General features: G+C 38.2%; 1 protein-coding gene across 12 annotated transcripts in view; it reads right to left on the bottom strand.

Annotated features, from left to right (window-relative positions):
* Positions 1 to 1,313: 1,313 nt before the first annotated feature.
* The window catches only part of CCDC15 (coiled-coil domain containing 15), a 50,961-nt gene continuing 24,555 nt past the window's right edge, over positions 1,314 to 27,719 (bottom strand). For all 12 annotated transcript variants that reach the window (XM_055581250.1, XM_055581256.1, XM_055581259.1 and 9 more), the window contains 5 exons: positions 24,025 to 24,117; positions 23,619 to 23,722; positions 4,125 to 4,301; positions 3,487 to 3,635; positions 1,314 to 2,221 (listed from right to left, as the gene is read on the bottom strand). In XM_055581250.1, the coding sequence (XP_055437225.1) occupies positions 2,100 to 2,221; positions 3,487 to 3,635; positions 4,125 to 4,301; positions 23,619 to 23,722; positions 24,025 to 24,117 (645 nt within the window). In that variant the 3' untranslated portion in view covers positions 1,314 to 2,099. The remainder of the gene's footprint in view (positions 2,222 to 3,486; positions 3,636 to 4,124; positions 4,302 to 23,618; positions 23,723 to 24,024; positions 24,118 to 27,719) is intronic.

The following is a 27,719-nucleotide window of genomic DNA, read 5'->3' on the forward strand; positions in this document are numbered from 1 at the left end:
TCCAAAATAGGCAGATCTATAGAGACAGAAAGCGGGCTGGTGATTGGCTGAGAGAACGAGGAACAACTGTTAGTGGGTATGGGATTTTTCTTTTCTATACTAAAAAAATTTGATTATTGTTAAAAAAAAAAAACTATAAAATTTACAGTTGCAACCAATTTTTAAGTATACTTTTCAGTAGTGTATCTTAAGTGTATTTATATTCACACTTGTGAAAGAGACCTCTGGAACTTCTTCATCTTGCAAAACTGAAACTCTACTCATTACTAACCTCCCATTTCCTCCTGGCAACCACTACTCTGCTTTCCTTTTTTTAATTTTGGCCGTGCTGGGTCTTTATAGCAGCACGTGGGCTTTTTCTCTGGTTGCGGCATGCATACTTCTCTTGTTGAGGAGCACTGGCTCTAGAATGCGAGGGCTCAGCAGGTGCAGCCCACGGGCTTGGCTGCCCTACAGCATGTGGGATCTTAGTTCCCAACCAGGGACCGAAGCCGTGTTTAAAGCATTGGAAGGTGGATTCCCTCCACTGGACCACCAGGGAAGTCTCCATCACTGCTTTCTGTCCGCGTGGTTTTCATTATTCTCGGTTCCTAGAACAAGTGGAATCACACAGTATTTGTCTTTTTGTTCCTAGCTTACTTCACTTAGCACAATGTCCTTAAGGCTAATACAGGTTACACTACATGACAGGATTTCTTTCCTTTTTGGGGCTGAGGAGTATTCCATTGTATGTATATAGCACATTTTGTTTATCCACCCATCTGCTGATGGAAATTTAGGTTGCTTCCACCTCTTGCCACTATGAACATATCTGTTGAAGATTCTGCTTTCAATTATTTAGGATATATACCCCCAGTGGGATTGCTGGATCACCTGGGCATCTCCTTAGAGTGACAAGTGTTCTAAAATTTGATAGTGGTAATAGTTGTACAACCATAGAGTATAATAAAAACCACTGAATTGTACATTTCAAGTCAGTGAATCAAATGATATATGAATTATATCTCAACAAAGGTGTTAAAAAACACAACTCAGAAAGGCTAAAGCAAGGATTTAGTTGCATAAGGATTTTGACTGAACTGGATAATTAATCTGATTAAATAACCAGTCAATCTTGTCACACGAGTAATTCTGACACTTATTTTCAATGACCTGGCTAGATGTTTAGGTGTTTTCTGAGACATAACTTCAGTGCTTTTTCAACACTGACCATTAGAAGTAGGAAAAAGAAAATGTCAGTACCTCACCTTAATTCACAATATTAAAACTTTTCATATTGTGTCAAGAAACACTGTAAAGAAATAACAAATTCATACTAACTATAGCAATTTTTATTTCACCTGCTCTGTAGGTATGGCATTCACCAGATTTTTTATAGATAGGAAAACATAGGACTTTACTCTCTTTGACTTCAGATTCACTTTTTGAAATGTCACTCACAATTATTTCACATAAAAGATGCTCAAAAGGCAGAGGGTTTATTTGCCTTTTTTGCTATAAAAATTATAAAATTAAAAAGTCCTCTGTTCATCGTCACTGAATGGGGAAAGAGGTAATAAACTTAAAAACACAAGAGAAAAAATTTTGAGGAAAAAACGTACATCAAATTCAGATTGTTCTCATCTCTAACTGCTGTACACAACTAGAAAAGATAACAGCAATATAGATGGCCACTGGTGTTCAGAAATTCATTTCTGCATCTTCTCTTCTTCATCCAAACATTTTCAATTTTGTCAAGATTCAAGTGGTACAGTTATATAAAGATAATAAATCAGATAATCTCAAAGATTTCTAATAATATCTTCTGAGCAGAGCAGAGCAAAGTGAGAGAAAACTCACCAGCCTGAGTGATCATTTTTAAAACAATACGTACCAGATGGTTTACGGTAATGACACAAGTCTAGAAGCCAGTTTTCCATCTTGGTCCCAAGCACAGAGTGAAATAATGGTCATGATTTAATTAAAAAGATACCAGTTGTGTGGGACAGTCTTTCTTTCCAAGTTACACATCTTATACACTTTGACAGTTTTTCCTAAAATAATCTCTTGGGGTAGATTTTAAGTAGGTTGAAATACTAATGGTTGATTTCAGATTCTTATTACAGGCTTTTCAAAGTCCGTCTATGTGCAGAAGCAAAATTATGAATGGCAACTCGAAGATCTGAGTTCCCCTCAGGGATGTCACAGGAGTTGATGACTGAATGTAGTGCCCGGGTATACGCTGCAAATAAAGATTAACATAGTGATCAATGAAGTAGGATTCTAAACATTTCTCCCAACCTCTTCCTATTAGTACTGCTTCTCTGCCTAGTCTTAAAGGCATTAACTTTAACAATCCATTGAATAAGTATTGAGTATTTACCACATGCCAAGTACTCTGTGATTACAGAAAAGATCATGAGAGGATGGACACAGAAATTAAATTACAGTGTACTATTTCCAAACCAGAGGCATATACAAAATGTCATCACAGCATGAAGTTCAAAATGAAAAAGAAACTAGGAGAGGATGAAAAAGATTCCCAGAAGTGGCAACATTCCAAAAAAAAGAATCGGTAACATTTAAGATGGTCTTGAAGGATTAATAGAAGTAAAGCAAAGAAGGCCTTCTAGGCAAAGAAATGAGTGTGTGGGGGTACAAGGATACATTTTTTATGTGGTGTGTACTGACAATAGCAGGTTCGATATGGCTGGAGTATGGCCTGGAGCCAGAGAGAAAACATGCCGGTTATGCGCTGTATTTTGTACTTCAGAGGTAAGTCCGACAGATCTGATGATAAGGGAATGGCACAATCAGATGTGTGTTTTTAAAACATAATTCGCAGGACTGATAAGAAACTCATATCGCAGATGGAACATTAGGGATACAAACACCACCACCATTTTCGGTATTTGTATGAAGCCTCTATAATCTCCACACTATGTATATCAATACATTTAAGAATGGACAGGAAACAGACATATTAGTGACAACAGGAAATGACTCCATTTCTTCTAGCTGGTATTCCTAACAGAGTTTATATTGGTCCTCATGTTTCTCAGTGACCCCTAGCAGAACTGGCAGTCTAATGTGGATATACACACATTATAAATAATATACAGATGGTAAGTCTTTGTTAGATAACGTTCAAGAATTTGGATAACAGGGTATTCAACTGGACAGAGGCCTAACTTAGATAGCTATAAACCTCTAATCTTCTTCATTTACAGGAGGACATGCAACCCTAGTCTCGTTACTATACAATGGGCTAGGACTATTTCCCCAGCATAAATGAAGACAAGAAGATAACATATCTCAAAGAGAAATATAACTCACTATAATTATTTTTATTGCCTCAGAGTTGTTTTGTAAAAGGGGGGTATAACAGTCTTTGATATATAATAAGCACTTAGTCAATAAATGCTAAATTTCTACTACAATCACTACTTTTACTCTTGTTATTTTTTATCTGCTACCAGGCCCCAACCATTCCTTAATGATACTTACCTTTGTGGTTTTTATAGAAAATACAATTGTTGGCACAGGTATCTGGATGAGCATCCCAAAAATCAGGACCACAGCAGCAGAGTGGAGGTAAAGTAATATTATATAGTTGCATTTTCTCCTGGATCTGGGCTCTTAAAGCTTCTACATATCTATAAAAATACAGTATGACCAAGCAAAGTGAACCACCAGGAAGAGAATGCGCATGAGTCCTTATTTTACTCCTAGCTCAAACTGTGAAACAATTTCTTATCACTGTGCCTCAACCCTTCCTCTGTATACTGAGAAGCAGTACAAGGAAAAATGCAGTGCTATTCCAGAGAGGTATTAGGCAATCAAGAAATCCGTTTACCTTCTGATGCACAGGGTGAGGGTTTGATCCCTGGTTGGTAAGCTAGGATCCCACAGGCCTCATGGCCAAAAACAGCCAAAGAACACAAAACAGAAACAATATTGTAACAAATTCAACGACTTTAAAAAAGGGTCCACATAAAAAAAAAATAAAAAAGAAATGTGATGAAGTTCTGTGCCTCCTAAAACATAAGAAGACACAGTCAACTCATTTTAGGGAAAATGAGAAGCCCGACTTCCTAACAGGTCTCCTCCAGGGCCAAAATTTCATGCAGAACTTTCCAAAGTACCTTTGGTATTCTTTTTCTTTCTGCTGTTGTTTTTCTCTGGCTCCTTTTATTTCCTCAAGTTGTAGTTGGGCTAATATCTCACTCATCTTCTCCCCTGAACATGGCTCTTCATGGGATTTCATTCTTAATATCCTCTGTTCTTCAGCATAACGTTGCTGCTCTTTCTTTTTCTTAATTCTGAGGATAAAATCATAACATGGTTAGGAATTTCATCAAGTCATTATTTAGAATTAGCTTTTTGATCCAAATACCTCAAGAAATTCCCAGAAAGAGGGGAATCAGGAAATCAGTTTAACAACCCTAGAAAAGCCTCAAAACCCCCTGCTGGCTGATTTAAGTTTATCTTATTGCTCATTCTCTTGAATGGAAATGACCAATAGTTATTACTAAAAGAGTGTTCCTGGAAGAATTCTAACACAAGAACTTTCTGAGGTTAAAATTACAAGCAGACAGGACTTCAGCTTTTAGCTAAAATGGATTAACGGGGACTGGATTTGCCCTACCACCTTAAACAACCAAATAAATAAAACAACAAATCAACCCAGAAACCAACCAGACCAAAAACAAACAAACAAACAAAACAATGGTTTTCTAGACACTGGATATTCATGATGAAAGACAGTGATCCTTGACAGATGGAAAACAAATGAAGTGAGTCCTACAAGTGTCCAAGTTCACTGCCTTCAAAGTTTCCAGGCAGCAGCAGCACAGGGCAGGAGAGTTGAGGTGGAGCCTGATAGACTTTCTTTTTTTTTTTTTTTTTCTGATAGACTTTCTGAGTTGGGGCGATGACGCTGAAAGTACAGGGACACAAAAGCAACTAGAGTACTTAAGACAGAAAACCCAGGGGCGAGAGCTGCTCAGAGAGAGAACCCCAGAGATCTAGGGGGTCTCCTAATACACAGCAGAGCACTGAGCATGTATGTGAGGACACGATCTGAGACCAAGGACAGAGCCATCCTAAAGAGGGACAGGGAACAGTGTCTTGTGCTCACACAGAATGGAGACTGTTCCCACCACTTAAGCCTTGAAACACTCATAATGTACAGGCACTGGGTAGAGTTTTCAGGAAGACTTTACCTCAGTAGTGGGGAATAACGGTTGTTCCAGACACAACCAACACTGTAAAAGCAAGGCCCCAAAATAACTTAAATAAAAGTGTTAGTCTGACTCTTTGTGACCCCAAGGACTGTAGCCCACAAAGCTCCTCTGTCCATGGGATTTTCCAGGCAAGAATCCTGGAGTGGGTTACCATTTCCTTCTGCATTCCTAAACAAAGCTCAGAAAAATTTTATAAGAATACAAAAATAACCAGTAACCAACCAATGAAGTAAATTCAATGTTGGATGTCTAATCAAAGATTACCAGGCATGCAAAGAGGCAGACAAATACAATTAATAATGAAGAGAGTAATCAACCACTCAAAATCAACCTAGAATAGACAGTGATTAGAATTAGCATAGAAGGAAATGAAAACAAGATAGAACAACTATTAACAGATCCTATACATTCAAAAAGTTTAGACATAAAGAAGACTGAGATCAACTTATCAAGATGAAAACTACAATTTCTGAAATAAAAAATACACTGGAGAATAATTCTGTATATTAAAGAAATAGAATTAATAATTAGTAACCTTCCAAAACAGAAAGCACCAGACCAAGATGGGCTCACCAAACAATTAAGGAAGAAATTACACCAAATCTCTTCAGTCTCTTTCAGTGGACAGAAACAGAAAGCATGCTTAACTCATTCTATGAGGTCAGCATTACTCTAAAATCAAAACCAGATAAAGATATTAGAAAGTATTACCAATATTTCTCATGAACAAGAGGCAAAAATCCTCAAAATATTAGCAAGTCAAATCTAAGAATGCACACATATATCACAATCAAAAGGAATTCAGGCCAATAATAAAAGGCTGGTTCAACATGAAAAAAATCAATTAATGTAATAGATCATATCAAAAGCTATATAGGAAAAATCACAATTCTATAAAAAGATATACAGAAAGCATTTGACAAAATCAAACACCATACAATCCAGCAGTACCCTTGGTATTTACACAACTTACACCCACACAAAACCTGCGCATGGATGTTTGAAATAGTTTATTTGCCAAATGCTGGAAGAAAACCAAGATGTCCTTCAGTAGATGAACGGATAAATAAACTGTTGTACTTTCAAACAACAAAATATTATTCAGTACTAAAAAGAAATGAGCTATCAAGACATGAAGAGACATTCAATGTAAATGCCTATTACTAAGTGAAAGAAGCCAATCTCAAAAGGCTACATATTATATGATTCCAACCATATGACATTCTGGAAAGAGGAAAACAATGGAGACAGTGAGAGATCAGTGGTTGCCAGAAGCTGGGGTTGGAGAGAGAGAAAGAAGGTGAACAGGCAGAGCATAAAGGAGTTTTAGAGTAGTAAAACTATTCTCTATGATACTTAATGATGGATACAAGTCACTATACATTTGCCCAAACCCATAAATGTGCAACACCAAGAGTGAACCCTAATGTAAATTATACACTTCGGTTGATAATGATGTATCAATGCAGGCTTATCACGTGTTAACAGTTGTACCACACTGGTGGGGGATGTTGATAATGGGGGAGGCTCTGAATGTCAAGGGATAGTACATATGAACAATTGCTCTACCTTCCTCTCAATTTTGCCATGAACCTAAACTGCTCTATAAAAATAAATTCTTTATTTAAAAAAATACACTGGATGGGATTACTAGCAGGTTAAACACTGCAAAACTAAATCTGAAAGCATAATGATAGAAATATCCAAAATAAACCACAGCGAGAAAATCCAAAAATTTAAAAGGAACACAAAAAAGCAATGAATCCAATTAAAAATGGGTAAAGGACTGGAAGAGATATTTCTCCAAAGATGATCTATAAATGACCAACAAACATAAGAAAAGTTGCTCAACATCACGAATCTTCATTCAAATGCAAATCAAAATCTCAATGAGATTATCACCTCATACTATATTCACAACAATACGGATATGTTTATTTGTTTATTAACACTACTGAACTGTACACTTAAACGTGGTTACAATGGTAAATTATACATTATATGCTTTTACTATCAAAAGAAAAAACCGTGTCACATAAATAAATGAATAAATGAAGGGAAAAAAATGAAATCAAGTTGTTTTTAGACGTACAAAACCTGAAAGAATTCATCCCCAGTATGGGCATAACGCAGAGACAGTACAGGCTTGGTTCTAGACCACTGTAATAAAGGGAAGATTGAGATAAAGCAAGTCACATGAAGTTTTTGGTTTCCCAGTGCATATAAAATTCTGTTTACACTGTAGTCTTTTAAGTGTGTGATAACACAATGTACATGCCTTAATTTAAAACTAATTGGCATCAGCAGACTAGCTCAACACAGGGTTGCCACATACCTTCAATTTGTAAAAAGATGCAGTATCTACAAAGTACAGTGAGGCGCAGCACAGTAAAACAAGGCATGCCTGTATACCCACAACTGCAGGAAATGTTAAAGGTTATCTTTCAGACAAGAACAAAATGATACTTTAGGTAATATATATAAGATTCTTATTAGTTAAATCTCTTTTAAATGATAACAGACTTCTTTAACAAAAATAACAATGTATTTTATATGTAAAAGTAAAATGTATAACAATAGTATAAAGGTTGGATGAGAGAAATGGAAGTACACTACTCTAAGATTCTTATACTAAAATTTTTATATTATTTGTGAAGTAGTATAATATCATTTAAAGGTAGAGTGTGAAAAGTTAAGAGATATACAACTATAAATCCTAGTGTGTGCATGCTCAGTCTCTTCAGTTGTGTCCAGCTCTTTGCAACCCCATGGGTTAGAGCCTGCCAGGCTCCTCTATCCATGGAATTTCCTAGGCAAGATGGAGTGAGTTGCCATTTCCTACTCCATGGGATTGAATCTGAGTCTCATGCATGCACTAGCAGGTGGATTCTTTACCACTGAGCCACATGGGAAGCCCTATAAATTCTAGAACAACCAATAAAATAACAAAAATGTCATAGTTTACAGGCCAACAACGGAGATGCACTAGAATCATAAAAATATAAAAGTAATTCAAAAAAGGTATAAAAAGAGAAAAAAGAGAACTAAGAAGAAATGGGACAAACAGCAAGATAATATATCAAACCCTACCAATAATCACGTTAAAAGTAAATAGTCTAAACACCCAATTAAAAGGAAGAGATTGTCAGATTTGATAAAAATTGTAGGATTTGATTCAACAACACATTGCTGACAAGAAATGCACTTTAAATAGAAAGAAACAGATTAAAAATACAAGAAATGCGAAATATATGCTAGCACTAGTTAAAAGAAGTTTGGAATAACTATATTAATATCAGACAATGTAGATGTCAGAGCAAATAAACTATCAGAGATAAAGGTCATTTCATAATTATAGAGTCAATTAACTGGGAAGACATAACAATTCCAAACATTTATGTATCTAATAAAAGAGCTTCAAAATACATGAAGCAAAGGCTTATAGAACTGCAAAGAAGATACAATAAATCCACAGTTAAGGCAGAGATTTTTAATACCCTCTCTCAATTATTGACAGAAAAACCAGGCATAAACATGGCAAAGATATAGACTTGATCAACATCTTCATGAAATTAAAAGATGCTTGCTCCTTGTAAGAAAAGCAATGACAAACCTAGACAGTATATTAAAAAGCAGAGACATTACTTTGCCTACAAAGATCCATATAGTCAAAGCTATGGTTTTTCCAGTAGTCATGTATGGCTGTTAAGAGCTGGACAATAAAAAAAGCTCAGCACTGAAGAATTGATGCCTTTGAACTGTGTGCTGGAGAAGACTCTTGAGAGTCCCTTGGACAGCAAGGATATCAAATCAATCAATCCTAAAGGAAATCAACCCTGAATATTCATTAGAAGCACTGATGCTGTTGAGTATATTTTCAAGTGCTTATTAGCCATTTATATATTATTTCCTTAGGAGAAATGTCTATTTAAATCCTTTGTCTACTTTTTAATTGGGTTATCTTTTTATTACTGAGTTGTAAGAGTCCTTTTATATATTCTGACTACAAGTTTCTCATCAGATATATGATTTGCAAATAATTTCTCCCATCTTTAGAACACCTAAAGATGTTGTTTTTTTCACCTTCTTTATAGTTTTTAATTTTGATGAAGTCCAACTTATCAATCTTCTCTTTTACTGTTCATTGGACAATTGATTTTTGACAAATGCACTAAAGTATGCAGGGGAGAAAGAATAACTTCAGCAAGAGGATATCCATATACAAAAAAACCACTTCACACTACATGTGAAATGAACTCAGTCTGGATCACAGACTTAAATGTAAAACCTACAATGATAATCTTTCTAGAAGAAAACAACAACAAATTTTTGTGACCTTGAGTTAGGCAATGATTTCTTAACTATGACACCGAAAGTACAATCTCTTTAGTCATTTAAGAAATGTAAACTAAAACCACAATGAGGTACCACTACATACCTATTCAAATGGCTAAAATGAAAAAGACTGATCACACTTACGTGTTGGCAATGATGTAAGGGGACTTGAACTCTCTTACACGGCTGGTGGCAACATAAAGTGGTACAACTACTTTAGAAAACCATCGGACAGTTTCTTTAAAAACTGAAATATATACCTACCATGATGATCCAGTCCACTCTCAGGTATTCACCCAAGAGAAAAGGTAACAGATTTCCAAAGACTTGCACATGAATGTTCACTGCAGCTTTATCTGTATTAGCCCCAAACTGGAAGCAACCCAAATGTCCATCAACCTTTGAATGTATAAACAAATTGTGGTATATCCAAACAATGGAATACTATCTATAAGAAAAAGGAATAAACGCTTGATACCACCACAACAAAGACAAATCTTCAAAATAATTACTCTGAATAAAAGGAGGTAGGCCAGGACTTCCCTGGTGGTACAGTGATAAGAAGGAGTCTGCCTGCCAGTGCAGGGGACAGGGGTTCAATCCCTGGTCCAGGAAGATTCCAACTGCAGCAGAGCAACTAAACCCATGAGCCTATGCTCTAGAGCCTGTGAGATGCAACTACTGAGCCCCTGCACTGACAGCCTGTGCTGCACAGCAAGAGAAGCCACTACAATGAGAAGTCCGCACGCTGCAACTAGCGAGTAGGCCCCACTCTCCGCAACTAGAGAAGCCCATGCACAGCGATGATGACCCAGTGCAACCCCCACAAAATAAAATTGATTGATTTTTTAAAAAAGGAACTGGGCCAATCCCACTCCTAGGTATATATCCAGAGAAAATCATAATTGGAAAGGATGCATGCACTCTTGATGTTTATTGGAAATAGTCAGGACATGGAAGCAATTCAGATGTCCATTGACAGAGGAATGGATAAAGAAGATGTGATACATATATACAATGAAATATTACTCAACCATAAAAGGAACAGAATAGTGCCATTTGCAGAGATGTAGATGGATCTAGAGATTGTCACACAAAGTCAGTCAGAAAGAAAAAAACAAATATTGCATAATATTGCTTATATGTGGAATCTAGAAAAATGATAGAGATGAACTTATGTGCAAAGCAGAAATACAGTCACAGATATATAGAACAAATTTATGGCTACCAAGGCGGATGGGATGAATTGGGAGACTGGGACTGACACATATACACTACTATGTACTGAATAGATCACTAATGAGAACCTACTGTAGAGACAGGGAACCCTACTCAGTGCTCTGTGGCGACCTAAATGGGAGGGAAATCCATAAAAGAGGGGATATATATGCATATGTATGACTGATTCACTTTGATATATAGCAAGAAACTAACACAACATTGTAAAGCAACTACACTCCAATAAAATTTATTTAAAATAAAAGGAGCTGGGCACAAGAGTACATGTTGCAGAACTCCAGAAAATGCAAACTAATCTACAGTGACACAAAGCAAACAAGTAGTTGCCTGAGGAAGAGGGGGCTGTGCAGGTAAGAGGTACTACCAAGGGCATGAAGCAACTTTTGAGGATGACAGATATGTTCACTGTCTTGACTATGATAGTCATCTCATGTGTGTGTCTATGTATGTGTGAAATTTTATATGTGTAGTTTCAATTCAGTTCAGTTCAGTCACTCAGTCATGTCCGACTCTTTGCGACCCCATGAATCGCAGCACGCCAGGCCTCCCTGTCCATCACCAACTCCCGGAGTTCACTCAGACTCACGTCCATCGAGTCAGTGATGCCATCCAGCCATCTCATCCTCTGTCGTCCCCTTCTCCTCCTGCCCCCAATCCCTCCCAGCATCAGAGTCTTTTCCAATGTAGTTTACTGAACATCAATTATACTTATTTTAAACAAAACACCTTCTAGCAGAGAGCAAAAAACACCTTCTAGTTGCACAATGAGAAAACTGCCAAAAAACCCAATTTAAGAGCTTTTGTTAAGAAATATAACTATTTGGGACTTCCCTCATGGTTCAGTGGTAAAGAATCTGCCTTGCAATGCAGAGAACACAGATTCAATCCCTGGTTGGCAAACTAAGATCCCACATGCCACCAAGCAACTAAGCCTGTGTGCGCACTGCAACTACTGAGCCGGTGCCACGAGAACCCGTGCACCCCAACGGAAGACCCTGCATGCCACAACTATGATCTGACACAGCCAAATAAGTAAATATTTTTTTAAAAAGCAATATAATTCAAGACTCGAACTTACAGATGTATGCTGATAAAGTCAGTTGCTAAAAATGACTTTGAAACAAATGAGCTGCTATTTTCTGAACAGTAGTATGAGGTCAATTCAAACACCTCTTCAATAAAGCATGGTCTGCTGAAAATTCTGGGCTTCCATCCATTTGTAGCAGCCTGTTTACTCCAGGCGAATTCTGGGCTTCCTTTGTTAGATTAATACAGGTATATACTAAAAACCAGGAAGCTGTCCTACAAAGGCTCAAAGATCAGGCACTGGAAAAGTACAAGAAACTTGATGTGCGACTAAGTTCATCCAGATTCTGTCACCTCCCGTAGAGGTGACAAGTCCACTCTAAACAAGGATTTTCTTATAACTGTTCGGCACACTTGCCATTCTCTCTTGAGCTGTAAGTCTACTAGGAGTATTCCTCAAACAGTCTAGAACATAAAAATAGCTTATATGGTATATTGTTGTTGTTCAGTTACTAAGTCATGTCTGACTCTTTGGGACCCCATGAACTGCAGCATGCCAGGATCCCCTGTCCTTCACTGTCTCCCACTGAGTTGGTGATGCTATCTAACCACTTCATCCTCTGCCATGCCCTTCTTCTCCTGCCCTCAATATTTCCCAGCATCAGGGTCTTTTCCAGTGAGTCAGCTCTTTGCATAAGGTGGCCAAAGTTTTGGAGCTTTAGCTTCAGCATCAGTCCTTCCAATGAATATTCAGGGTTGATTTCCTTTAGGATGGACTTAGGTTTGGACTTTAGGTTTGATTTCCTTGCTGTCCAATGGACACTACTCAAGAGTTTTCTCCACACCAGAGTTCAAAAGCATCAAGTCTTCAGCGCTCAGCCTTCTTTATGGTCCAACTCTCACATCTGTACATGACTACTGGAAAAAGCATAGTTTTGACTATACGGGCCTTTGTCGGCAAAGTGATATCTCTGCTTTTTAATACACTGCCTAGGTTTGTTGTCGGAGAAGGCAATGGCAAGCCACTCCAGTACTCTTGCCTTGAAAATCCCATGGATGGAGGAGCCTGGTAGGCTGCAGCCCATGGGGTCGCTACGAGTCGGATGCGACTGAGCGACTTCACTTTCACTTTTTACTTTCACACAATGGAGAAGGCAATGGCAACCCACTCCAGTGTTCTTGCCTGGAGAATCCCAGGGACAGCAGAGCCTGGTGGGCTGCCGTCTATGGGGTCACACAGAGTCGGACACGACTGAAGTGACTTAGCAGCAGCAGCAGCAGGTTTGTTGTAGCTTTTCTTTCAAAGAGCAAGTGTCTTTTAATTTCATGGCTTCAGTCACTGTCTGCAGTGATTTTGGAGCACAAGAAAATAAAATCTGTCACTGCTTCCACTTTTTCCCCATCTATTTGCCATAAAGTGATGGGACCGGATGTCATGTTAGGTTTTCAAATGATGCGTGTTAAGCCAGTTTTTTGACTTTCCTTTTTCACCCTCATTAAGAAGCTCTAAAGAGCTTCCTTCACTTTCTGGAAAGAGGAAAGAAGTTCCTCGTCACTTTCTGCCATTAGAGCGGTATCATCTCCATATCTGATTGTTGATATTTCTCCTGGCAATCTTGATTCCAGCTTGTGATTCATCCAGCCTGGCATTACGCATGATGTACTCTGCATAGAAGTTAAATAAGCAGAGTGATGATATATAGTCTTGTTGTATTCCTTTCCCAGTTTTGAACCTGTCAGTTGTTTCATGTCCAGTTCTAACTTCTGCTTCTTGACCCATATACAGGTTTCTCAGAAGACAGGTAGGTCTGGTAGTCTCATCTTTTTAAGAATTTTCCACAGTATGTTGTGATCCACACAGTTAAAGGCTTCAGTGTAGCCCAAGAAGCAACAGTACAAATTTCTCTGGAATTTCCTTGCCTTCTCCAACGAATACTGGCAATTTGATCTCTGATTCCTATGCCTTTTCTAAATCAGCTTATATCTGAAAGTTCTCAGTTCACCTACTGCTGAAGCCTAGCTTGAAGGATTTTGACCATGACCTTGGTAGCATGTAACGTGAGCACAACTGTACAGTGATTTGAACGTTCTTTGGCACTGCCCTTCTTTGGGACTGGAATGAAAACTGATCTCTTCCAGTCCTGTGGCCACTGCTGTGTTTTCCAAAGTTGCTGACATACTGAGTACAGCACTTTAACAGCATCATCGTCTAGGAAGATGCTAGGTAGGTTGCTTCCGTCCTCACTGTCGTGCCCATCCTTACATAAGGGTTTCTCCTGATCCCTCCAATTTTCTTGAAGAGATCTCTAGTTTTTCCCATTCTATTGTTTTCTTCTATTTCTTTGCATTGTTCATTTAAGAAGGACTTCTTATCTCTCCTTGCTATTCTCTGGAATTCTGCATTCAGTTGGGTATATCTTTTCCTTTCTCCCCTGCCTTTTGTGTTTCTTCTTTCCTCAGCTATTTGTAAAGCTCTTCAGACAACCGCTTTGTCTTCGTGCATTTCTTTTTTAGGTAATGGTTTTGGTCACTGTCTCCTGTACAGTGTTATGAACCTCCATCCACAGTTCTTCAGGCACTGTCTACCAGATCTTATCCCTTGAATCTATTTGATCCTCCACTGTACAATCATAAGGGATTGGTTTAGGTCATAGCTGAATGGCCTTGTGGTTTTTCCTACTTTCTTCAATTTAAGCCTGAATTTTGCAATAAGAAACTGATGATCTAAGTCACAGTCTGCTCCAGGGCTTCTTTTTGTTAACTGTATAGAGCATCTCCATCTTTGGCTGCAAAGAATATAATCAATTTGATTTTGATATTGATGATCTGGGATAGCAACCCCTGGTGGCTCAGATGGTAAAGAATCTGCCTACAATGCAGGAGGCTCAGGTATGATCCCTAGGTTGGGAAGATTCCCTGGAGAAGAGCATGGCAACCCACTCCAGTATTCCTGCCTGGAGAATTCCTGGACAGAGGAACCTGGTGGGATACAGTCCATGGGGTCCCGCAGAGTCAAACATGACTGCATGGAGACCATCTGGTGATGTCTATGTGCAGAGTTATCTCTTGTGTTGATGGAAAAGGGTGTTTGCTATGACCAGTGTGTTCTCTTGACAAAACTGTTAGGCTTTGTCCTGCTTCATTTTGTACTCCAAGGCCAAACTTGCCTGTTACTTCAGGTATCTCTTGACTTCCTATCTTTGCATTCCAATCTCCTATGATGAAAAGGACATCTTTGTTTGGTATTAGTTCTAGAAGGTGTTGTAGGTCTTCACAGAACCCGGTCAACTTCAGCTTCTTTGGTTGGGGCATAGACTTGGATTACTGTGATACTGAATGGTTTACTCTGTAAATGAACCAAGGTCATTCTGGTGTTTTGGGGACTGCACTCAAGTCCTGCATTTTGTACTCTTTTGTTGACTATGAGGGCTACTCCATTTCTTCTAATGGATTCTTGCCCACAGTAGTAGATCTAATGGTCACCTGAATTCGCCCTTTCCTCTCCATTTTAGTTAACTGATTTCCAAGATGTTGATGTTCACTCTTGCCATCTCCTGCTTGACTATGTCCACTTTACCTTGATTGATGGTCCTAACATTCCAGGTTCTTATGCAATACCTTTCTTTACAACACTGGATTTTACTGCCACCACCAAACACATCTGTAACTGAGCATTGTTTCTGCTTTGGCCCAGTCGCTCCATTCTTTCTGGAGCTATTAGTAATTGTCCTTGGCTCTTCTCCAGTAGCATACTGGATACCTTCTGGCCTTGGGGGGCTCATCTTCCAGTGTCATATCTTTTTGCCTTTTCATACTGTTCATGGGGTTCTCGCAGCAAGAATACCAGCCATTCCTTCTTCCAGTGGACCACATTTTGTCAGAACTCTTCACTATGACCCGTCTGTCTTGGGTGGCCCTGTAATGGCATGGCTCATAGCTTCACTGCTTTACATAAGCCCCTTCACCATGACAAGGCTATGATCCATGAAGGGGATCACAATCAAACTCAAATGCAGTATAAAGTTGGAACAAGGTAGAAGTAAGAAATCTCAATACTCCAACTTGTGTAGAGAGATGTTTTATTCCTAGTAAGGATCAAGATATAAAGGCATATCAGGCAGTGTACTAGGAACATGAGAAAGGTAATGAGGAGAAGAGCCATGGCACACATACTTATTCACACCTGAATTTTCTTTTTTTGGCCATGCTGCACAGCATGCAAGATCTTACTTCCCTGACCAGGGATTGAACCCATGCTCACTACAGTAGATGTGCAGAGTCCTAACCCTGGACGACCAGGGAATTCCCCACAATTAACTTCAAAATATACATCAATTTGTTCTCTTAAAATAGAATGCATGATATAAGTAAGAGAATAAAAGGAAGAGGTTAAAAAAGTATAAAAGTTTAAATATGAGCCTAGGATCATAGGTGCCCTTCACCAAGGATCTATTTACATAAAGATCTTTTCCCAAAGAGAGCCAGTTTAAAAAAGTAAATGTTTTCAGGACATTCATATTTGATTAGTTCAGTAACTCCTGAGCTGGTGAAAAATGCAAATGTGAAAAGATTTTTTACAGATGAGAAATCGAACTGAGGTTTTCAATTGTTGCTGTTGTTTAGTTATGTCTGACTGTTTTGCAACCTGGTGGACTGTAGCCCACCAGGCTCCTCTGTCCCTGGCATTTCTCAGGTAAGAATACTAGAGTGGGTTGCCACCTCCTTCTCCAGGGCATCTTCCCCACCCAGGGATCAAATCCTCATTTCTTGCATTGGCAGGCGAATTCTTTACCACTGAGCCACCAGGGAAGCCTCAGGTTTTCAAGAATGAAACTTAAATGAAGCCAAGTGAATAATAACAGAACGGTTTAGTTACTGGTATAATTCTCCATAGGCTTCCCAGGTGGCAGTAGTGGTAAAGAACCTGACTGCCAACGCAGGAGACATGAGACGCTGGTTCGATCCCTGGGTCAGGAAGATCCCTTGGAAGAGGGCATGGCAACCCACTCCAGTATTCTTGCCTGGAGAATCCCATGGACAGAGGAGCCTGGCGGGCTACAATCCATAGGGTCACAAAGAATCAGACATGACTCAAGTGACTTAGTGCACACACACATAATTCTCTATACCATTTATTCTCTATACCTATAAACTAAGAGCTAAGGAAACATGTCAGCATTGTTTCTCAAACGTGGGTAACAGAAAAATACTCGAAATTGTTGGTAACAGGACAATTACTAGCAGTGATGGAATCAGCCCTTTCCCCTTCTTCCCCCTAGTTAGTCCTCTCCTCACAGTCAAACATCTTAAGAGTCTAGCCTTTTCCTCTCTGATCTCTTCTCCCCTCCAATGTGGCTTTTAAGACCCATCAATCACGCCACAAAACAACTCTCCCTAAGGTCATTGGTGGCCTACAGGTTAATCCATCTAGCATTTACATTCTCAACAGGGGCGACATTATACCCACGGCAGCAAAAATTGATTCAAGGGAGCAAAATATCTTAGATGTTAAAAGTTTGTGGCCCTCGAAAAGGTCATAGTACATAAGCAGAAATATACCATGTCTATTTCTTACTCTAGAAGAAGGCATTGTCCATTTCTTATTCTATGCCTTCTCCCTAGGTGACTTTTTGCATACCATCTGCTTCTGTGACCACCCCTATCATCTGTAACTCATTAAGCTCCAGCTCCAGCATAGACCATTCCTCTGAGATTTAAACCTATTTAACTGGCTGCCAGTTTGACATTCCACTTGAGTGTCTCAAAGGTATTTATCTGGGAAAAGGATCCACAGCTTTGGTTAGATTCTCAAGTTACGAACTGCTGCCACACAGGAGTTTCAGAAAGGATCGTAACAATAAAAAATGGCAAAATCAACTTAAAAAGTTGATGAAAACAATTACTTTATAAACCTCTCAAATGTCTTTAAAGCTTCTTACGTAAATACACTTTTTAGTTGATACACAATAGAAAATTAACTAGGTTGGAAATCAAGATGTCAACACATGGGTTTTTCCCAGGGCGCTGACGTGAGTACGATTACAGTGGTTCTCAACCCAGTGTCAAACTTTCAGTCAGAGAGAGGAAGAATAGAGAGAGAGGAAGAACAGAGAACTCTGCAAACTGATTTGTCAACTCGCTACACTGAATGTCTGCACAACAAGTAGATGGCAATATTTACATTTGGAAAGAATCCTGAAGAGAAAGCAGTATCATAGGTAAAGGGCAGTAAAAATACATTCTTAGAACTACAACAACTCAACATCTTGTTAATCATCTTTCATATAAGGTCACGCCACTAATCCTTTACAAAGTTAAATTTCGTAATAGATAGAGATCTAGAACTAAAATTGGCGACTTTTTGGCTCTATGAATTCATACTTCTTAAGCAATCACAGAAATCTGCCAACACTAACACTGTCAAATAAAGGGAACTCTGCATTCAAGAATAAGAAGTACCTTTATTTCAGGGGTTAAAAGAGGTGTCTGCTAGAAAAATAGCTTCTTAAGGAGATGAAAGAAATCTTCCTCTTCGGTACAACAGGATTAATGTCTAATCTAGCACAGTCTAAATCTCTGCCTGCCAATCCTGTTTTCCTGTTCAACCTTTTTCTCTCTTTCTTGATTCTGACAGTATTCTTCCTTAGTGATTTCTGAAATCATTACTAAAAATAACGTAATATTTCCTACTAGATGCTCTACTTGAATTTCCTTTAGGCACTTCAAATCCAATTTGCCCCAAACTAAACTTATCTTCTCCACCTCTACCTCCTTGCTGGAAAATCTGTTTCAAAGCAGCTCATTAGGTAAATCGGCTAAGGGTGGCCTAAGCCATAAACCTGGAACTTATCTTTGAATTCTCCTCTAGCAGTATCTTATCAATTCTATGTCTTTTGCTCTTAAAACTGCCTCCTCTTCACTGCCTCCCTGGCCCTGGCTTATAACTTATTGAAGTTACAGACTTCAAAGCAGTTAGGTGATGGAACTGAATAAATTGGGGATTGAATCCCAGTTCTGCCACTGTTAAGTATGATCTTTATCTTAGGCAACTTAGTTAACCTCTCTGGGGCTCATTTTCTCATCTGTAAAATAAAAAGGATAATTATCTCCTAACATCTAGTCTTAGCCATTTTACCCATTCCTCACAATGTGTCTAAGTGGCTCCTGTTTTCAGGATAAAATCCAAATTCCTTCTTATAACATACAAAGTTCTTTATGATCTTTCCTCATTTTATAAGGCTTACCTCTTGCCATTCTATTAGCTCCAATCACATCCAACTCAGAAGTGTTGTGTTCTTTCGTGTTCCTGCTTTTACAGTGTTGGTCCTTCTGCCTGGAGTTCCTGTCTACTCTTGGTGCACCGCTTCCAGCTGTGTTTCATACACTCTTCTGACCCTTCACAGCTCAGCCCAGGAAGTCTTCCCTGTACTGCTATACCGGGACCCCAATTTTGAGTTCAAAACAGTCTCTGTGCTCTCATGCCTTCTTGTAATGTTTTCCTTCTACTGACATTAGAAGAAAGATTTTATTTTACTAATATTTTACTTGATATTTCTACATTTATGTTGATTAAAGAAATTAGTCTGTAATATTGCTATTTTTAATATCCAAGACAGGTTGATTTTAAGGTTATACTGGCTTCTATAATTATTTGGCAAGTATTCCTGTTTTCCATTCTCTGGAATATTTTATGTAAAACTTAGTGCTTAAATATTTGGCAACTAACATTTTTTGAGCATGTACCACATGCCAGATTCTACACTAAGTTCATTTGCCATGTTACCTCACTTAATCCTCACAGCAACTTTCTGAGGCATATATTCCTCTTATATCTGTTTTATAGAGAAGAAACTAGGGCTAATAGTAACTTTCCCAAAGTCACAAAGCTGGTGGGCAGCAGAGCTAGGACTTGAACACATATCTCCCCAGGTTCTTAATCACGTGCTATATTGTCTTGTAATACTTAAACATATCGCACTATAATTCTTCATTTATTTGCCTCTCCATTAGTCAGTAGAATCTATCTACTAAGATCCTTGAAGGATGGGATCATATCTTCCATATTTTGTATGCTTTAAATCTAGCATCATGTCTACCAATTAATATATGCTCAATAAATAGCTGCTAAATGAATAAATGAAGACATATCATTTGATTCTCATAACAACTGGGTGAGGTAAAGTGGTTACTATCAACTCCTATGTAGAAAGCAGGTATATGTTTACTTTAGAATGCTGCTAAAGTGGTTTTGTCTTTAAGTTAAAACAAATAACTCCCTTGCAAAGAAGGGCATACATTTCATTTCTTCAACAAGTAAAAAGCAAAAAATAATTTTATATTATTTTCAAACTGTCATTGACAACAGATTTAATGTTCTGATACCATCTGTAAGACAGAGACCTTCATATTTCTTCTGGGGTCAAGAGTATAAATCCAACAAGAAAAAGATTATCCAGTGAGAAAATGGCAATAAAACAAAAGCCTTAAGCAGAAAAGCTTTTAAAGAAGGTCAGCAGAATAGCTAAAGAAGAATTCCCCACTGACTACACCATGTGGTAGGCATGTCATAAGAAGATTTAAGGTAGACATAAACTACCCACAGCAGAGATGTCTTGGCTTCAATTAGATGAACTAAAATTTCTATTCTGTTTTGCCTGATGAGTCTGTAAAATGCTTATATATGGGCACCACAGAATTCAGATTTTTTTCTTTTTGATGGAGATCAGATCAAAATTATGGCAAAATGACTAAATTATAGTACGACAAATCTGGCCTAGATATAAGAATGGACTTCCTGAGAGCCAATGTCCTTAGATTCTGAAACTATAATCCAGGGAATTAAATAATTACAGTCCCAAAGAACATTAAGAACAGAAAAGATCCCTGAACTATTTAAACAGAATTCTGCCTAAAGGCTACCCTTGGTAAATTCACGAGGATTTTCCAAGCCTCTCTCTTCTAATCCCAATCCAAAACACACATACACATACACTTTTCTACTGTAGCAGTTTTTGCCAAGTCGCTTTTAGGACAACAGTGTTATAACATGTCTCAAAAGGGAAAAAAATGTGAGAACAAAAACATGCCAAAGGAACTACTAAACACCTCACAGGAAAACCATTCTCACCAGTGGACTGCCACATAAAAATTTCAGAAGTCTTTGTAGTCTTTATAGCAAAAAAAAACCAAGACATTAATCTGGGCGGCCCTTTCTGCTTACGCTCCCAGAGTCAAACATATAAATAATAAAACATTGAAATGCAGAAAGAACAGAAAAAAATTACTTATTTCCCCCAGTGAAAGACAATTCCTAAACACCTTGGAATGCTTAATTTAATCATTGTGTTCATCATCAGTGTTCTTGCAAAAAGCTTTGCTTCCGTTGGGTCCATGGCTTGGGAGAAGTTAAGAAGCTGTCCTGGGGAAGAAGGCAGATGCTTGGGCAGAAGCCCTAAGGTCAGGGGCTAATAGGTGAAGCACTGCCCCTAATAGGTCACTAGGTCTTCTTATTCTAATTTCAAGTAAAATTTATGTTCACAAGAGAAATTAAGTCTATAAATGTTGCTTTCTTATAAAGTCCTTGTCAGGTTGGTACTAAGATTATGCTGGCCTCTACAATTATTTGGGAAGTAGTCACTATTTTCCATCCTCTAGAATAGCTTATATAAACCCTGGTGTTATTTTTTCCCTTAAATATTTGGGATCCCCTAATGCAGACATCAACCTAGACAGCATATTAAAAAGCAGAGACATTACTTTGCTAACAAAGGTCCATCTAGTCAAGGCTATGGTTTTTCCAGCGGTCATGTATGGATGTGAGAGTTGGACTGTGAAGAAAGCTGAGCACCGAAGAATTGATGCTTTTGAACTGTGGTGTTGGAGAAGACTCTTGAGAGTCCCTTGAACAGCAAGGAGATCCAACTAGTCCATTCTAAAGGAGATCAGTCCTGGGTGTTCTGTGGAAGGACTGAAGCTAAAGCTGAAACTCCAATATTTTGGCCACCTCATGAGAAGAGCTGACTCATTGGAAAAGACCCTGATGCTGGGAGGGATTGGGAGCAGGAGGAGAAGGGGACAACAGAGGATGAGATGGCTGGATGGCATCACCGACTCGATGGACATGAGTCTGAGTGAACTCGAGGAGTTGGTGATGGACAAGGAGGCCTAGTGTGCTGCAATTCACGGGGTCGCAGAGTTGGACACAACTGAGCGACTGAACTGAACTGAACTGAATGCAGACATCTGAGCCTGGATCTAAACGTTGAGTTTTTCTTTTTGGTAAAATTTTTTTCAAAAAGTGATTTAATTTGTTTACATTCCATAAGTGATTTTTTTTTGTGGGGTTAGTCAGATTTCTATTTTTTCTTGCATTCATTTTGTTCTTTTTAAGAGTTTGTCTATTTCATCAAAGTGTTCAAATTTTCTAATGTCTTCTTATTAACATTTAATGCTTCTAGGCTCTGTAGTAATGGCTTCTTTTTTATTCCTAATATTGGTAAGTGATGCCTTCTTTCAAGTAACAGTTTTAATTCTTCCTTTCTGATTTAATGTCTTTTATTTATTTCTCTTGCCTAACTGCTCAGGCTAGGATTTCCTATACTATGTTGAATAGAAGTCGCAAGAATAGGCATTCTGATCCTAAAGGAAAGCTTTCAGCTTTTTACCATGGAGTATGATGTCAGCTATGGACTTGTCACATATGGCCTTTATTATGTCAAGATACATGTCCTCTATATTCGCTTTGTTGAGAGCTTTTATCATGAATGAATGCTGAATTTTGCCAAGTGCTTTTTCTGCATCTGTTGAGACAATCACATGATCTTAATCATTCAGTATGTTAATTTGGTGTATCACATTGATTGATCTGTGGATGTGAACCACACTTGCATCTCTAGAATAAATTCCACTTGACCCTGGTGTGCAGTAGTTCCTTAGAAAAATGAACATCCTCTTACCATATTATTTAGCAAGTGTACTCCTCATTATTTACCCGAAGGAGCTGAAAATTTATGCCCACACAAAACCTACACATGGATGTTTAAAGCAGTTTTATTATAACTGCCAAATCTTGGGGGAAAAAATAAGATATCCTTCAGGAAGTGAATGGACAAATAAACTGTAGTATGCTGCTGCTGCTGCTGCTAAGTCACTTCAGTCGTGTCCGACTGTGTGTGACCCCGCAGACGGCAGCCCACCAGGCTCCCCCATCCCAGGGATTCTCTAGGCAAGAACACTGGAGTGGGCTGCCATTTCCTTCTCCAATGCATGAAAGTGAAAAGTAAAAGTAAAGTCGCTCAGTCATCTGACCCTCAGCGACGCTATGGACTGCAGCCTTCCAGGCTCCTCTGTTCATGGGATTTTCCAGGCAAGAGTACTGGAGTGGGTTGCCATTGCCTTCTCCAAAACTGTAGTATATCCAGATATGAGAGTATTATTTGTCCATATGTAAAATAGGATTATGATGTGTCAGTGTAGGTTTATGAGTTGTAACAAATTCACCACTATGGTACAGGATACTGACAGTGGAGGAAGCAGTCCATGTGTAGGGGTAAGAAGTAAATGGGAACTTTCTGGACTTTGTTTAATTGTGCCATGAATCTAAAACTATTTCAAAAAAATAAGCCTATTAAAAAAATATAACTCTTAACCATCTTTTAATATTGCAACCCAGATCAAAAATAGCTGTTTCCACTATGGATAAGAAGGTAAAACCACTGCCTGACTCTAAAATCTAGCTTCCAAAATGATCTTAACTGGTAATTTACAGCTCACACTGAGGATCAAAGAACTTACTTTTCAATTTTCTTCTTATGTTCTTTTTGCCTTTGTTGTTCTTTCACTTGTTCTCTTTCAATATCCATGAAAAGTCGTCTATACCTCAGATACTGCTTTTGACGCTAAAGAAGAGAAGTAAAAATTTTTAAGACTCTGCTCTCAGAGACTTTCCAAGAAAGGAAATATCCTTACTACTAGCTCAGTATGTTGCTGCTGCTGCTGCTGCTGCTAAGTCGCTTCAGTCGTGTCCGACTCTGTGCGACCCCAGAGACAACAGCCCACCAGGCTCCTGTGTCCATGGATTTTCCAGGCAAGAGTACTGGAGTGGGGTGCCATTGCCTTCTCCGGCTCAATATGTTAGGACACAACAAATTGCTTCCAATCTCACATATACTGATGTCCAAAAGCCATTACCACTACATACCTCTTTCTTGTCTTCCTCTTGACTTAATCCAGACTGAAGTGCCAGGGGAGTTTGAAATTCAGTGTTCAATCTTGATTGATACTCATCACCAACCTGTTAGGAAGTCCAGTCACAAAGTGACAAAACTGCCAAAAGCGAGACCTATGCACATTTTTGATAATTTTATCTACTAATTCTTTCCTTCTGCAATCTTGAGCTCAACTAGATTAAAAAAGTTAAAAATATATATATATATAAAAGAATAAAATTTTAAGAAAGAATAAAAGGCATTAAACAAAAACAAAAGACTCATGTCAAAGATATGGATGAATTCATGACAAATCAAAATGTACAGAAGCCTTCTAAAATGGTCACTTGAAATCATTCTATTATGACTGTGTGCTTGGGATCGAATATAGGATATAAAATTAGATCTCTTACTATCTCATATCTATAATAATTTTCAATTTGTACACATTCTTGATGGTGTGAATTTAGAGAATAAAAGCTTGAAAGAAAAGATTATAGCAATCAGCTGTCATGGCAGGGAAGAAACTAGAACTTATTTTCTTCCAAAATACTAGGAAAGCCTGTTGACATAACTTAGTATACTTACTTTCACATTATATGGCTCAAATTATGATCTCTAACTTTTAGAAATACAAATTTTAAATTACTTTGATCTTTTTAGCTTAAAAGTTATTTATCGAAAAAAAAGTTATTTATCTGTCAGCAAAGTTGCAAGATACAAGATCAGTATGCAAAAATCAATTACATTTTTATGTACTTGCAACAAACAATTTGAAAATGAAATTAAAGGTAAAATCCATATAATATACCATCAAAACACACCTTATGAATAAATTTAATAAAAGAAATATAAATTATACACTGAAACCTACAAACCATGTTAAAAGAAATAAAAGATCTAATTGAGTGAAAAGACATCTCTTGTTCATGAATCAGAAGACTTAATACTGTTAAGATGGCAAATGAGTCAACAGATTTAATGCAGTCTGCATCAACATTTAAGTTGATGGGACTTCCCTGGCAGTCCAGTGGTTAATATTTCACCTTCTAGACTTCCCTGCTGGCCCAGTGGTTAAGACTCCACCTGCCAAAGCAGGGGACATGAGTCTGATCCTTGGTCTAGGAATATTCCACATGCCGCAGGCAACTAAGCCCACGCGCCACAACTACTCAGCCCACGCTCTAGAGCCTGTGTGTCACAACTGCCGAAGCCTGCACACCTAGAGCTAGGGCTCTGCAACAAGAGAAGCCACGGCAATGAAAAGCCTGTACACCACAACTAGACAAAGCCTTCCTGCAGCACTGAAGACTCACCTTCCAATGTAGGAGATGGGGGTTCGATCCCTGTTCAGGGAGCTAAGATCTCACAGGGCTTGCAGCACAAAAACCAAAGCATAAGACAGAAGCAATATTGAAAAAAAAGAAAAACCTCAATAAAGACTTCAAAAATGGTCCACATTAAAAAAAAATTCAGTTTACTTCTCTGTAGAAGTTGACAAGGTAATCCTTAAATTCATACGAGTGAGTCACTCAGTCGTGTCCAACTCTTTGCAACCCCGTAGACTATACAGTCCATGGAATGCTCCAGGCCACAATACTGGAGTGGGTAGCCTTTCCCTTCTCCAGGGGATCTTTCCAACCCAGGGATCAAACCCAGGTCTCCCGCATTGTAGCCAGATTCTTTACCAGCTGAGCTTTACCCAGAATAGCTGAGATGATCTTGAAACAGAGAACAAAGTTGGAGAACTCACTCTTTTCAATTCAAAACTTATTACAAAGCTACACTAATCAACACAGTGTGGTACTAGCATAAGGACCCACAGATCAGTGGACAGAACTGGCAGTTCAGAAATAAACTCATATTTACAATCAACTGGTTTTTGACAAGAGTGATGAGAATTCAGTGGGTAAGAAGAGTCTTTTCAACAAATGATGTTGGGTCACCCTGGATACCCACATGCAGAAGAGTGAAACTGGACCCCTACCCAACACCATATACGAAGATTAATGCAAAGTGGATCACAGACCTGAATGCAAGAGATGTAAGATTCTTAGAGAAATACAAAGGAGTATTAGGTGATGGTTTCTTAGATATGACATCAAAAGCACAAGCCACAAAAAAGTAAATAATGTGGACTTCATCAAAATTAAAAATTTCTGTGCTGCAAAAGAAACCACTGACAAAGTGAAAAGACAACCCACAGGATAGGAGAAAACATTTGCAAATCACAAAATAAATAAGGGTACTATGTGTAGAATATATTAAGAACTCACATAAGTTAATAATCAAAAGACAAATAATCCAATTAGAAACTGGGCAGAAGATTTAATAGTTTTCTAAATAAAATACACATATGGCCAATAAGCACATGAAAAGATGCTCATCATTAATCATCAAGAAAATGTAAACCAAAACCACAATGAGCTATCATTGCACACCCATTAAGAGAGCTATAATTAAAAAGACAAAAGACAATTACAAGTGTTCGTGAGGACGCGGAAAAACAGAAACCTCGTAATACTGCAGGTAAGAATGAACAGCACTGCGCCACTTTGGAAACCAGTTTGGCAGTTCCTCCCCAGAGGTTAAGCATATGGATACCAGAAGTCTCAGCAATCTCCCTCCTACTTATACACCCAAGGAAGATGGAAACACATATCACAGAAAAACATATGAACGAATGTTCACAGCAGCACTATTCACTATTAACAGTCAAGAAGTAGAAACAATCCAAATGCCTATTAACTGAAGAATGGATAAATAAAATATGCTACATGCATACAATGGAATATTATCCAACGAACAGGAATGAAGCATTGCTACATGCTACAGGGTCTATGAACTTGGAAAACATTATGCTAAGTTAAAGAACTCAGTGATAAAAGGCCATTCTATGGTCCCTTTTATATAAAATATCCAGAATAGGCAAATCTAGAGAGATTTAAAAGTAGACTAGTGGTTGCCTAGGGCTGGGGTTGGAGGTAAGGGACAAAAGAGAATGAGTGGTTGCTAAAGGGTATATGACTTCTGGGCAGTGATTAAATATTCTAGAAGTGACTATGGCAAAGTTTGCACAACATTCTGAATATAGTAAAAACAGTGAATTGTACATTTTCAATGGGTTGTATACCTGTATGGTATACAAAGCAGCTAGGCTTCATTATTTGTCTACTCCTTATTTGTGAATTTGCCTATTCACCAAGATGTATTTGTTATCATAGAATTAATGCTTGCAGTGCTTGTGGTCACCTCCAGACATGAACAGTGCTGGGAAAAATCTGAGTCATCAGATGGACATGTTGTCAGCTAAGGTCAAACACTGTGATGCTCTGCCTTCTTGTTTCAGCCTGCATACCGTAAACAGTATCCTTTCAAAATGTACACTGAGTCCAAAGCTTTTTGCATTTTTGTGCTTTTTTTGTTATTGTGCTATTTAAAACACCCCTCAAGCACTGTGCTCAGGTACTAACTAGTGTTTTTAGCATAAAAAGGTTGTGATGGGCCTTATGGAGAAAATACATCTATTAGATAAGCTTCATTCAGCCATGAGCTATAGTGCCATTGGCCCTGAGTCCAATGTTAATGGATCAACAATACATATTAATAAGGTGTCTAAACAGAAATTCACACAAAACAGTTAAGCAATGGTTCAGTATTGACTAAAATTCAGTTGCAGTATTTATGG

Source organism: Bubalus kerabau, chromosome 5, assembly GCF_029407905.1.
Source record: "Bubalus kerabau isolate K-KA32 ecotype Philippines breed swamp buffalo chromosome 5, PCC_UOA_SB_1v2, whole genome shotgun sequence".
Classification (NCBI taxonomy): domain Eukaryota; kingdom Metazoa; phylum Chordata; class Mammalia; order Artiodactyla; family Bovidae; genus Bubalus; species Bubalus kerabau.